This window comes from Mobula birostris, chromosome 1 (genome assembly GCF_030028105.1).
Source record: "Mobula birostris isolate sMobBir1 chromosome 1, sMobBir1.hap1, whole genome shotgun sequence".
In the NCBI taxonomy this organism is placed as follows: domain Eukaryota; kingdom Metazoa; phylum Chordata; class Chondrichthyes; order Myliobatiformes; family Myliobatidae; genus Mobula; species Mobula birostris.
Genome location: NC_092370.1, coordinates 100617673 through 100632570, shown reverse-complemented (window position 1 = coordinate 100632570; position 14898 = coordinate 100617673). Strand labels below are relative to the sequence as shown.

At 38.5% G+C, this 14898-nt stretch overlaps 1 protein-coding gene across 1 annotated transcript in view; it reads right to left on the bottom strand.

Annotated features, from left to right (window-relative positions):
* The window catches only part of col22a1 (collagen, type XXII, alpha 1), a 306811-nt gene that overhangs the window by 48157 nt on the left and 243756 nt on the right, over positions 1–14898 (bottom strand). The window contains exons 36-40 of the mRNA XM_072246143.1: positions 13991–14044; positions 11395–11499; positions 11179–11223; positions 7596–7673; positions 5583–5618 (exon numbers count right to left, since the gene is read on the bottom strand). Coding sequence (XP_072102244.1) covers positions 5583–5618; positions 7596–7673; positions 11179–11223; positions 11395–11499; positions 13991–14044 — 318 coding nt within the window. The remainder of the gene's footprint in view (positions 1–5582; positions 5619–7595; positions 7674–11178; positions 11224–11394; positions 11500–13990; positions 14045–14898) is intronic.

Here is a 14898-nt window from a genome sequence, read left to right as displayed (position 1 = left end):
CATTTGGCCCAATGAGTCTGCTCCGCCACTTCGTCATGGCTGATCCATTTTCCCTCCCAGCCCCAATCTGCTGCTTTCTCCCTTTTTCCCTTTTTCCCTTCATGCCCTGACTAATCAGAGTCCATCAACCTTTGCCTTAAGTATACCCAATGACGGACTCCATAGCCCCCTGGAGAAAGGAATTCCATAGGTTCACCACTCTGGCTAAAGAAATTCCTCTTCATTTTTGTTCTAAAAGGACATCCCTCTATTCTGAGGCTGTGTCCTCTGCTCTTAAGACACCCCATCATAGGAAACAACCTCTCCACATCCACTCTTTAGTGGCCTTTCAACATTCGATAGGTTTCAATGAGGTCACCCTCATTTTTCCGAATTCTTGTGATTAGAGGGTCAGAGCCATCAAATTCTCCTGATGTGACAAGCCTTTCAATCACAGAATCATTTCTGTGAACCTCCTTTGAAGCCTGTCCCATCCTTTCTTAGATAAGGGCACAAAATTGTTCACAATACTTCACTAGTGCCTTAAAAAGTCTCAACATTACATCCTTGCTTTTACATTCAAGTCCTCTTAAAATGAATGCTAACATCATATTTGATGTTAACGCAAGGATAATGTAAAATAAGCATGGAATTATTGTAGGGTTAATGTAAATCAGTGGTTGATGGTACACAGTTCTTTTTAAGCTGCATGTCTCTAAGCCTCTATGCTCTATGACATGGAGAGAAACTTACATATGAATGGTTTTCAAATGGAAAGAAGCCATTAAACCACCAAATCAGTAACAACTTTAATTAAGAACATTTCAGATAGTCCCACGACTCTGTTTTCTTCTCATAAACCATCAAGTTACTTCATTACAGATAGCTATCCAGCTATCATTTGAATACTATAAATCAAACATCAGCACCCTCGAGAGTGCGATCCATGCCCCAACCACAGTGGACAAAATAATCTTCATGTCACTCTTAGTCATTTTTCCATTCATCTTCATTCAATTTCCTTGGTTCTTGAGCCCTCTGACAACTCTAAATATCTTTCAATGATTTTAAACATCTCTATGAGATCCCCTTGCGAACTCATCTTTTGCAAGTACAACCCTTCCTTTCCTAGCAACCTATAAATTAAAGCCATTTTTCCCTGAATTCTTTTTGGTATTTTTTTTCTGCTCATTTCTTTGACCTTTACATTCTTTCTGAAGTGTGGTTCCTAGAAATGGAAACATACTCCAAGTATAGTTTATAGTCATAGTCATACTTTATTGATCCCAGGGGGAAATTGGTTTTTGTAACAGCTGCACCATAAATAATAAATAGTAATAGAACCATAAATAGTTAAATAGTAATATGTAAATTATGCCAGTAAATTATGAAGTAAGTCCAGGACCAGCCTATCGGCACAGGGTGTCTGACCTTCCAAGGGAGGAGTTGTAAAGTTTGATGGCCACAGGCAGGAATGACTTCCTATGATGCTCTGTGCTGCATCTTGGAGGAGTGAGTCTCTGGCTGAATGTACTCCTGTGCCCACCCAGTACATTATGTAGTGGATGGGAGACATTGACTAAGATGGCATGCAACTTAGACAGCATCCTCTTTTCAGACACCGCCATGAGAGAGTCCAGTTCCATACCCACAACATCACTGGCCTTTCGAATAAGTTTGTTGATTCTGTTGGTGTCTGCCACCCTCAGCCTGCTGCCCCAGCATACAACAGCAAACATGATACCACTGGCCACCACAGACTCGTAGAACATCCTCAGTATCGTCCGGCAGATGTTAAAGGACCTCAGTCTCCTCAGAAAATAGAGACAGCTCTGACCCTTCTTGTAGACAGTGTTTCTTGACCAGTCCAGTTTATTGTCAGTACGTATCCCCAGGTATTTGTAATCCTCCACCATGTCCACACTGACCTCCTGGATGGAAACAGGGGTCACTGGTACCTTAGCTCTCCTCAGGTCTACCACCAGCTCCTTAGAGTTTTTCACATTAAGCTGCAGATCATTCTGCTCACACCATGTGACAAAGTTTCCTACCGTAGCCCTGTACTCAGCCTCATCTCCCTTGCTGATTCATCCAACTATGGCAGAGTCATCCGAAAACTTCTGAAGATGGCAAGACTCTGTGCAGTAGTTGAAGTCCGAGGTGTAAATGGTGAAGAGAAAGGGAGATAAGATAGTCCCCTGTGGAGCCCCAGTGCTGCTGATCACTCTGTCGGATGCAGTGTTTTATAAATGTTGAGCATGACTTTTGTTCTCTTATACTGTACATTTCTGTTTACAAAGGTCAACATGCCATTTTCTGGTGGAGGCACATTATTGTTCCAAGTTATAGAGTACTAATCAATTGTATAGAAATGGAAAGATGGGGTCGTTCAAGAGGGTGTTAGATGCACTACCCAGAGTGTAAAGAACTTAATGTCTGTGTTGGCTTCTTTGATGTAAACATACAGAAAGGAATCAGGCCATTGGGTCCAGCTTGTCCACACTAACCATTAATCCCACAGACTTCTGTGTCTAAACAATTCAAGTGCTCATCTATTCCTTTGTTGTTGTCATCAGTGACCCTGCTTCAAACATTCTCTCAGGCAGTGGATTCCAGTACTTACCATTCTCTGGGTGAAGAAAAGAGTCTCCATCATTACCGATTCCCCTCTCTCTAAATCTAAGTCGCTTAGTTTTACCTATCTCTGATATGGGGGAAAGTTTCCTAAAGTCTTCCCTATCAATACCTCTCATAATTTTATATATCTTAGTTATATTCCCTCCAGTGAGAACAGAACTTGCTTCTCAAATCTCTCTTCATTACAGAACTGCTCCATCCGAGGCAACATTCCAGTGAATCTCCTCTGCACCATTCCCAGCGCCATCACGCCAATTCTATAGCATGATGCCCAGAACTTTATTTAGTATTCTAAATGAGATGAGACCAATGTTTTATAAATTTGGAACATAAATTCTCTATTTCTGTATTCAATGTTCCAACTAATAATGAGCGGTATTACATTTGCCTTCCTAATTTTTTTTATCTACATATGTTGCCATTTTCGAGAATCTGTGGATTGGTATTCCAAGTACTTCAATTCCATAGTAGTCCCTAAGATCCTATGGTCTATGACATAGTCTCTTTAGTACTCCCAAATCTATCATCTCCCACCTTGATTAAATTCCATCTGCCATTTTTAGACAATTTTGCTGACAGATTAATAATCCTCTGCAGCCTAAACATAATTTCCACACTATCAACAACTCCACCAATCTTTTTGTCATCAGTAAACTTACTAATCATGCTTTATACATCAACATTCATTCATGTAAATTGCAAACAATAAGGGTCACAGCCAATATTCTTTCTAAATTTTTTTTACAACTGTGCAGACCAACCATTACTCTGAACAGGAAATTTTTTACACAGCCTGAAAATTGTGTAGCATTTCAATTTTTTTGTACTATGCATACTATGAATATTTTGAATGAAAATTGAAAAATCACATATTTCTGATTTTATTTATTAATTCAAGAGTATAATGACATTATGAAAGTCTTTCATGTTTCTTAAACTTTTAAACTTGGATGACATTGGCTTTCAGCTGGCTGACTCTTATTAACAATAAGCAATTGACTTCCATTTTGTGTCATTTATTACAATTTGTGACAGTGTTGTAAATACTTTCAACCTCTAAAATATTTCAAAGTAAGTTGAGATATGTTTACGATTTAGAAAATGTATGGATTATTTTCATTAACACATAATTAATTACAGGGTATTTCACGATACATTGATATAAACTGTTCCCGCTAAGCTTTGCGGGTATGTGGCAACAAAGGATATGTGCATGGGAGCATTTCAGTCACTGCACCTGCAAAACTTAGTGCCTCATCACTAATCCTTTTAGGATTAATATCCAATCACAAAAAAAAACTATTTGTGATTTTTTTTAAATATCAGAAACAAAAATTCTAACATTACCCTCTCCTTTTGCCAAGCCAATTTTGGACCCATTTTGCCAACCTGCTTTGGATTCTAGGGACACTAAGCTTTTGAACCAGTTTTCTATAGGCATTTTCAAAGGACTTACCAAAAAGTATTGCCCTGTCTTCAGCAATACATTTTGTTACCATTTCAAAGAATTCAATCAAATTGGTCAGACAGGATTGTAATGACTGTCTCTGATCAAATCCTCTCTTTCTAAGTGATCACTAATCCTCTTCCCTCAGAATTGTTTTCCTGTATCCTCCCTACCAGTGATGTTAGGCTCTCAGGTCTGTAGTTACCATGCTTTTCCCCGCTGTGCTTCTTGAAAAGGAGGATAATGTTTGCAGACCACCAGTTACCTGTTACCTCATAGTCCAACTAAGGTTTAAAAATCTCAGCCAGAGCCCCAGTAATCTGTTTCCTTGCCACAGTAGAAGCCTAAAATAAATCAATCCTGTCATGGGGATTTATACACCTTCAAGTCTGCTAAGGCATCAAGTAACTTCTTCTTTATGGAGACATCCAACTACAAATTTTCTTTGTGATTACCATTGAAATATATTCTCTTAGGACTTCACCTATCACCTAAACCAAATTGCCCTTCTTTCAATTTAAGAGCTTCTCTATACTTTTCCACATCCATTTTAAAAATATAGAGAGCTATGGTCACTATCTTAAAAATGAATAGCACTTCCACTTGACCTGATATTGCACAGAATAAGGTCCAGCAATGCTCCTTCCCTCAAAGTTGTATCTATATACTGCTTCAAAGAGCTCTCCTGTTCACACATCAAAAACTCTGCCCCCCTCCGTACATTACTGAACATTACTGCACAGGAACAGACTTAATATCTATGCCAACAATTGTGCCAACTTAAGCCATTTACGCTAAGGCATGCCCAGTTACTATTTGGGAGCTGAAATCCCCCTGTACAATTTTTTGTCATATTGTCAATTTTTTGTCAATTTTTTTTTGTCATATCTCTGGGATACTTGCCTACATATCATATCTGTTGGAAGGTCTGTAATACATCTCCAGAAAAGGAACAATATTATTTCAAATCTCTATCTGTATGGTCACGTTTTAGGAGCCTTCTAAGACATCCTCCCTCAGTACTGAAATAACACAATCTTTGACTCACAGTGCACTGTCTCATCCACTTTTGCTACCTCCTCTGCCTAACCTGAAATTTCCATATACTGGGATACTGAGTTGCTGTGATGGAAACAACAGACTGGGCCCAACCCCCTTAGTAATTAACCCTTGAACTGAAATCCACTTTACTAGTTCTAATCCTTGTAACAAAACAGATGCAATTTAATTTTGAGTTCCATTGTCGTATATTTATTCATTATTCTGCAGACTGGACTTACTATTTTTCATCTACTTGATTGTGTCTCTATCTCAACAACTACTCTGAATCCCCTTCCCTTGCCAATTCATTTTAAATTTTCCCTAACAGCACTAACATTTTCCCCCCAGGAAGAAATGAACAAAATCAAAGCATACAATCCAGCAAAATCTTGGCATTTAAGCATTGTGTGATAATTTAACAAAGCAGTCCATTGAACAGTTGAATCTTCACATGAATTAACATAATGTTTTGTCATACCGGATGACCTCGTTCACCCTGTTGTCCTGCAGAGCCCTGGGCAAGAAGAAAGAAAATCACAATGTTATTATGTTTTTCCTAACATGTAAATTAGTTATTTTTCATGAACTCTAGTCTCCATTCAGTGATGAACAATCAGGAATGACCAAAGGGCCAACAAGAAACCATAATTGTTAATAAAACACCATTAGTCAACATTTTAGGGGGTTTTTAAAGTTTTATTGCATTTGGGACACAGAGTCGATTTGTATTTTTTTTAAAACTATGTAACTAACAGCTTTTTAGCAATATGACAACCAGACAATAAATGCATCCAGAAGATTAGAGTGTTTTAGGCATTTGTTGGTATGATATTTAAAAACTAAAAGTCTAATACTAACAATTGGTAAAATAATTCAGCCATAGAAGAAGTGATTGTGACATCAACAAATTTGCATAACGGCAAATAATTTGCAATGATAACATCCACAGGTCATGAAAGGGACAAAATAAATAGAGGAAGTTTTTGTTGTTTGCATGGTTAAACAGCAGTTCAAATAAATTCATTCCAAATCTCAAAGTGAGACGAGTTTCATCATCCTCCATACCCTCTGCTTTTGGTGAGTAATGAATGGTGGCAGAGCAACACTTAGTGAAATAAAGAGGTCAGGCAGCCTTTGTTGAAAATGTCACTATATTGTCAAGTCTGAGTAAAAAGTCATGATGGATGCTTTCTGTGGAGGACATTAAATTTATTACTGTTCACAAATTGCTTTGTAATTGTTTTGAGAGCTTACTGACAAGGAATTATTCCGAGCTAGATTTTAACAATTATAACTACTGCCTTGATATTTCACGAGTACATAAACATTTTGATCCAAATGCAAATTTGCCAGAAAAGCATTTTATCTCCACACAGTCTCTTATTAAAAATGCAGTGTTTGTGTCTGTCCCTTTATTCTGGTGTATGTTCATTGATGGAGATTAATGTGTTGATCTTCTGTTCTTGGAAAATTTAAATCATTTCACATGGAACAGGGGAGAATGCTAAAGCAGAATGGCAGTGAATGGGCACATAAAATGAGTTATTAATGAAAGAAAAATATTAATAAATAGTTTGCCTTATGAAACAAAGAGAAGAACATTAGCATTCTTTCAGAGTCATGTGTTCACAGTGCCTCTTCTAGATGTAAGCAAGCTCTGGTCATATTGTTATCCACAAGTGATGAAAACATCCTGTCATGATGACAGCAAATTATAAAATGTCATTTCAACAATTACTTGGCATTTTGAGAAATATGAAGATAACAGTAAAAGATGATGATCCATAAACTTAATACAACATTTTCAAAGTAATGAAGTTAATTATGATGTGCTAATAATTGGAGAATAGGATGTAAAACCTGATTTATTGACCTGAAAAGTGACCCGTGGAATCAACTGTGCTTGGAGTGGATACTTCAAATATTCCAAGTGAAGCTGGCAGTCAAGTGCAATAAGTGAGACCAAGAGATTGAGAGAATTCATAATCTTTTGTATAATTTCAGAAATGTTAGACAGAAGCATATGTTCATAGGGGAGCTTTAAAACTGGTTTGTATCCAATGTAAGAGGAAACTTTGTGCCAAGTGTTGCATTGAGAGTTACGAGCTTCAGTAAAGAATATCCTTTTTTTAAAAAACTCTTCTTGTGCATTTATGTAGGTGGCAACACACAAAAAGAAAACAAATTTTAATTTAGCCTGGATCTCAGTTCCTTCAGTCAGGGGCTAGACCTATACTTACAGGCCTATTGAGTAAAATTGATGAAATTAACTCAAATTTAGACCGACATTATGCTATCCTGCATCATTTGGAATGGAGCTGAGACAGAATACATAGTAACCCGTTTCCTTTTATCAAATGTGCTGATGGAGTAGAGGAAACAATGCTTATAAAAATCAACACATAAAAATTAAATTTCTGTTACCTTAAAACCCAAAGCACAACATATCTTCCAAAAAACAGTACTTTTGACAATTTATCATTTAACTTACTGATGGTCCAGGGATTCCTTCACCTGGAGGTCCCTTTTCACCAGTCATCCCTGGTATTCCAGGATCCCCTGGATCACCCTGCAAGGAGGAAAGCAATGGATCATATTAGGGCATGAGAATGAATAATTTGCTGCATTCTAATTTGTTATTTTTATGTGTTATCCTCGTGGGTACCGGAAACCCTTGGAGACACAGGAGATAACACGACAGCACATGCAGGAGCAATTCAGTGGGTTGAATCATCTGTGTGCAGGGTGGGGGGGTGTGGAGGGAAGAATTGTTGATACTTCAGTTTGGCACACTCAGTCTTCATGCAGGGTCTGAAATGTCATCAATTCCTTTCCCTGTGCATATGCTGCTTGACCCGTTGAGTTTCTCCAGCAGGTAGTAGCATTGTAAATAACCGTCGAAAGTTTCATAATATTGAATATAGATAGACATTTTTTTTTTGCTCTAAGATTTATGGCTATTCTTAGCATTGAAAACTCTTGAAGATTTCATTTCCTCTCTGGCCTTGATGCTTCTAGTTGTGGAGGAGCCAAAACTAGTTTCATAATTAAAAGCAACACACATCAAAGTTGCTGGTGAACGCAGCAGGCCAGGCAGCATCTGTAGGAAGAGGTGTAGTCGACGTTTCAGGCCGAGACCCTTCGTCAGGACTAGACTAGTCTGCTGCGTTCACCAGCAACTTTGATGTGTGTTGCTTGAATTTCCAGCATCTGCAGAATTCCTGTTGTTTTCATAATTAAAAGGTGAGGTTTATTGAAAAGTAACCATTGGTTATAGCTAACCTCAAACTACACTTGATCACAATTGCATAAATCTTTTGAGAACTCCTTACAAAATTGAAGAAGACATAGAATTTATAACATTGAATATTACAGTACAACAACACCTTCAGTCCTTGATGTTGTGAACTAATTCCAGGGGTGGTGAATCTTTTTGAGAATGTGTGCCCAAATTGGCAATAATCTCTTCAAAAATTCCTCTCGTGTCATGGTAACTTTGAGCAGAGATTATCATCGATTAACAAATTAGTAAAAAATTATGGACTTTTTTTAAAAAAAAGGAGAGAGGTTGAGCCCTGTTTCTTATTTACACTTATTCGCTGTTTTACTATTAATACAAGTGTAACAGAGACAGATTGAAATCAATGAGGCATTTTATAAATCCAGTTCAAAAATTATTCATAATTTTTAAAAGGACAATTGAAAAATAACATCATATCTAAATAGTATTGTTATTGTAACTGATTACTATCCAAGCACTGATTTGTACACCAGGCCAGTGTGGATTTCAAACCCGATCATCAAACATCATGTATTCTAACAATTGCCTAGCTGGTGCCAAGCTCACATGAGCTGTTTACTATGAAAACGACTTCATTGCTGTTGTGTTGTAAGAAAAATACTTTGCTGCTTTCTTTGGCAGTAAAGATAATCATTATGTACCTTTTTATAATGAGTTGGATTTAAAGAATCGTGAGCTGGTACTGCATGTCACAGTGCCAACAAAATTTTGTATGTGCCATTTTGAACATGCATGCCATAGGTTTGCCATTCCCGAATTAAGCCAATTACATCCACTCCTTTCTGCTTGTACTTGGTCCATATCTCTCTATTCTCTGCATATTGATGTGCCTCTCTAAGAGCCTTCTACTTGACATTTAAATTTACTTGGCATTTTATCCATAAAGTGGCATTGCCGACAGTGCAATTGTCCCTCAATGGAATGTCAAAGTCTAGATGTTTGAATCTGGTGACAAGTGTAATATGGAAATTCATGGAAGAGGTTACAGGTGTGCAAATGACCGGCAATAAATAGATTATGATTTAAAAGAAACAGGATACATGGGTGAGAAAAACATTCAGGAACAAAAAAAGGAAAAGGAATGCAGCTAGTTTATAGTGTAGCCATGTAAACACTATGGCTACAGAAATACATATCTCTAACACATCTCAGACATATCTTAGAAACAGATCATTTCCTCCCTGCTTTCCACTGGGATTGCTCCTTCTGTGAATCCCTTGGCTTTTGTCCCTCCCTATTAATCCCCCTCCTGGCACTTAACCCTGCAAGTGGAAAAGGTGCTATACCTGCCATTCACCTCCTCCCTCACCTCCATTCAGGGATCCCAACAGTTCTTCCAGGTGAGGCAACACTTCACCTGAGACCAATGGCCAACCATTTTAATTCCCATTACAATTCTGACACAACGCTTCATGGCCATCTCTATTGCCACAATGGAGCCACTCTAAGGTTGGAGGAGCAGAATCAGAATAAGGTTTGTTATCACTGGTACGTGTCGTGAAATCAGTTAACTTTGAAGCCACAGCAACACCTCATATTCCATCTGGGTAGCCTCCAAATTGATGGCATGAACATTAATTTCTCAAACTTCTGGTAATTTTCCAGAAGGTGATGAAGCAGAAACAGAAAAGGGAACGAATATAGGCAGACAGAACCACAAAGATGCTGCATGCAAGAATCTATCACCATGAAAAGGCCCACAAAAGAACAACTGATAATTTCAATTTCAATAGAATTTTTATTTGTTACTTTCAATATCTTCTCCACACAGGTCCACTTCATATCTTTATGTCTTTATGTCTTCTGGCTTCAGCTCAGACTTTTACTAAATTCCACTTCATTTTGAACTACTTTCAAGCATACACATATACTCGGGGTTTCTTACTTAGCATTTTCTCCCTGCTTCGATTCAGGCTCACACCTCTGAAGCCTGTGTCTTTGCAATTTGGCGTTTTCTCTCAGCTTTCTTTCTGGCTCAACACTTTGAAGTCCATTTTAAGTTCCAAGCATGACCTCTCTGACACCTTGTTCAGGTTCAGAAAGCACACCTACTGCTTGCTGATTTCATCAAAGAGACCTAACTTATGTAACTGGTTTTTTAGCATTATTTAGCCCCATCTCAACAGATGGCCAGCAATACAACGATACCTAATAAGGGATAAAAAGGGTCAAATGTACAAATTAGGTCACATGTGCACTTCAATACCATGAAAGGTCATGAAATGCAGGCAGAAGCACTGTATACCAAAATGGTCATGATACCATATAAGGATATGTGTTAAGCATCTGTACGCATCACCATCAGTGACAGGGGGGAAATTGCCACTCGTACCATGTATAAAATGCCAACGTTTCTGAAGTGTTAGCAGTAGTCAGAGCTAAGCCAAAGCAGCAATATGGCAAGAGGCCAGTCTCGGAAAAGCTCTGGAAGAGGAAGAAGACGTGTTGGTCGGAGAAGGAGGAGAAGACGTAGAGGGCGAAGAGGGAGGAGAAGTCATTAACTCTCTCAAGACATTTCAAATGGAAAATAAGCCACATTTGGACCAACGAATATTAAGAGCCAACTACTGCATGAAACATCCTGCTATGTCCTACAATTAGCAGACTGACTTGCCTTGCATGTGAAGACTTCATTATCTTGTTGTTTGACAATGAATAAAAGCATCAGCAATGATGCTGGAAAAAATATGTGTATGCCTTGATATTTTTAGATAAGAGCATATAGATACAGAAATATACGTACAGTTCCACAATGATCTAGATATTTTCTTACCTTGGGTCCTTGGGGTCCTGGTAATCCAGGTGTACCAGGTTGGCCCTATAAGTACAAACATCAATGTTAATGTGCTGAATAACAGTATAAACCCCTGCATGTCTTTTTTTTAAAATTGCCAAGTCAATAGATCTAAAATTTCACTAAATTGAACATTCTTGGTCTTACAACAAAAAGCCTACACTTCCAAACATTGTGTAATATGAGTTAACTTACTGTTTTCCCGGTTATACTTTCACCTGGTGGTCCAGGAATTCCAGCTGGCCCAGGGTTACCGGGCGTTCCAGGCACTCCTGGGTCACCATCTTTACCAGGTTCCCCCTGTAGTAGGTAGTAGAAAGAATGAGAAATAGTGGAGAGAGGATGACTCTATTTTCCTCTTCACAGCTATCTCACAATTAATGTTGACTAAGAATAATACAAATGGAAATGCAGATTTATAAAACCAGTTCATAGTCACACTAAAGATTTGAACCTACTCTGTGAAATCATGTTTCTTTGGCCAGATGCTAGTGACAAGAGACTTCACAGGACAAAATGTAGGCACAAGGAATATAGGTGACTGGGATTGCTGATGGTATAATTTCATTGTTAGATTAAGATTTTGCACCATGCTTGTAATTTAAACATCGCTTTTCTGTTGAGAACTGATGATTTTAGATGAGTTGTTGGCATGCATCATACATACTTCCTTTCTTAACATACAAGATAGGATTGCCATAGAGTAGTGCAGCTTTGGGACAATTATATTGGAAAGTCTCATAATGGACAGGACTTCCTGTACTGGAAAGGAAATCTGTCCATTCCCTGTGGTATTGACAAGGTAGATGCCAATATAAAGCCAACAATAACCATGAGGGAAGAGTTGGGAATCTAAAAGACAGCTCCAACTCCTTAAAAGGAGTGACTGATGAGAGCAACACAGTTTCTCTGAAGTCCAGCGCCACGTGGAGAATGAAAGAATTGACTAAAGACTCGCTGTAAGATCTTGGCTCTTACTGATGTCTACCTGGATAACTGGCATTTATCTAAGGCCAGGTCCAAGCACTCAGAGCCCATTTGACACATGGGGCACAACGGATATAGTCTTGTCACTAGGGCCCACATGTCACCAGGCATTGCAGGATTTGGGTGTGTTGCGGGCAGGGCCACAACAAGTTTCCATGTAACAGATATCCTGGAAGATCCTAATAGTAGGACAAGTTCAATGGCTCAGACCATCTCTTCTAACCATAGTCATTGCATGAGATGCTACTAAACTAGGAAAAATAAATTACAGGTTTTCAAAATCTGACCATTAAAACCCGTTCAGGACTTTCAGAAAAAGATCATAAATATTAATGAAAACGCAGAGTACTGGAAATACCCAGGAGATCACACATTTAATGTTACAAATAAATCTATTAAACAGACAACACAGACATGTTGTGTCACCTAGGCAACCTTGGTCTCCACCATACACTGACGTTCACTTTGCTCTGCCCACCGCTTCCCCTCTCTGCAATTTAAACATACATTTGTTTTCTCACTTCTCCAGGTGTGATGAGAGGTCATTGATCTGAAGTGTTAACTATTCACCTTTCTCTGCAGATGCTGCTTCAGCTGCTGAACATTCCCAGTGTTTTCTATTTTTATATTAGGTTTCCAACAACTGCAGAATTTTGATTTTCATTAAAACTTGCTGCTATTGCCACACCCTTCTTCCCACCTAAACCAAAAGGGAATGTCCTCTCAGAGAACAAATACTTCTCATTCGACTATTTCAGGAACCTGGATACTTCCTCATTGTTTTCCCCAAAACCCACTGGCACAAAATCCCTCAAGCACACGGATTTGGGTCTGAGTAAAATCTCAGTAAAAATTTGTGGCAAGGACAATTATTCAAAGAATTTCACAACCCACTATCCCCCTAACAGCTTTGTAAAATAACTCTTTGAATAAAATGGGTTTGCTGAAATTCTGAAATACAAAAAGAATAAAAGTGCATCTGGTGAGAAAGAAACAGGTAACATTGTCGTTGTCATTAATGTGAAACATTAAGCCTGTGACTTTTTCCATAGACATGGCCTGATTTGTTGACTCACCCAGCACTGTCAGCATTTTAACTTTTATTATTACTATAAGTACTATTTTGACTGAAATTATTTTAACTATTTCACATGTAAGTTTGAGTCTTATGAACTTGATTCAGGATCTTGAGAAGGTGACCAGGATGATTTATGTGGATGGGGGCTGTAGATGTTGCTTACATCGATTTTAGTTTGGTGATTGACAAGATCCTGCATGTTTGGATGTTCAGAACGCATGGGCTCCATGGTGAACTTGTAGTTTTGATTCAAAATTGCCTTGGACTATGGAAGGAAGTGGGTAGTAGTGGAAAGGTGTTTGTTATTCTGGTTAGAGATCTGTGACCAGTGGTGATCCATAGGGTTAGGTACTGGGTCCTCAATATTTATAATAGATTGGCTGGTTGTTCAGTTTGCAGAGGATACAAAGATGGTGGAGTTGCAGGTGAGGAAAGTTGTCAATGGATCAAACCATCAGTTACAGTTGTGAGTGGAGAAATGGCAGGTGGAGTCTAATCCTGGAATCGTGCGTTGCTACGATTTGTGAGTTTGTCAAGTTTAAAGCGGATTTTGCAGAATGAGTTTCTTACTCAGAAGTGGTGGGTATGCATGCATCAATCTACCTTTAATCCCACCCTCCCATTTAATTTCTAGTCACTTCAAAACAAAAGCATTCCAAAGGATATTTACGTCTCCATTATTGTCAAGACAACAGGCCTTGTATCTTACGATTAACAGTATCTTACTTTTTCACCTCTGAGACCATCTTTGCCTGGAGGACCCGCCACTCCAGGGATTCCCTGTATAACAAGGAAACATTAGATATTAATATTTTTTTAAGAAGAAGTGCATCTGTGAAATATCCTTTTCCTGAATGCTGCCCTGCACACTTACAACCCATCACTCAGAGAGGTCTTGGGAAGGGAGGTGGATTCAACCCTCAAACATTCCTCTGTAGCACCACAGCTCTGAGGGCTGTTTACTGAGCTCTGAATAATTGGATGGATAAGATGGTGTTTACTAAAGGGAGAAAGAGAAATTCATAAGCATCACAATTGTCTCAGTACTCCACTGTCACATAGGGTCTGTTAGACAAGGGACCAGGCTGGGGAGTTATCTGAGCAAAGGTATATTCAGCGGACTCTGGGCTTGGAAAGGCTGAGATGGAGTTTCTGAGAGGAGGCATTGCAAATCTTGTAATTGGCCTCTGAAATGGTGGTTTATGAAATGAGGAATTTGCCAGGCCTGGGTGATTCTCAATAGTAAGGAACAGATGTTTAAAAATGGGCCAGGTTCAAAGTTCAAGATTCTTTCACTTTATGTGATGCTAGTCAATCTATTCAACTATGCAGGCAAAGCCTTTGCAAGACGATGGCAAAAGTTGCATTAACAAACTTGACATGACTAATTGTCACATGACCACATGTCCTTTTATTGGTTATCACAACTTAAGCCTAATATGGTCATTCTAACAAATGGTCAAGCCTCCAGCCATGTACAAACGTTTGTAATTCAATCTGCACACTTAATTAAGATAAACATTTGTTGCACCAATAAAAGCTGCTAAACTGCCAATCTCTAAGATTAAGTTAATAGCAATATACACTAGACCTGAGTAACATGCATTGCATCGTGATTCAAGTAAAAAACTTCA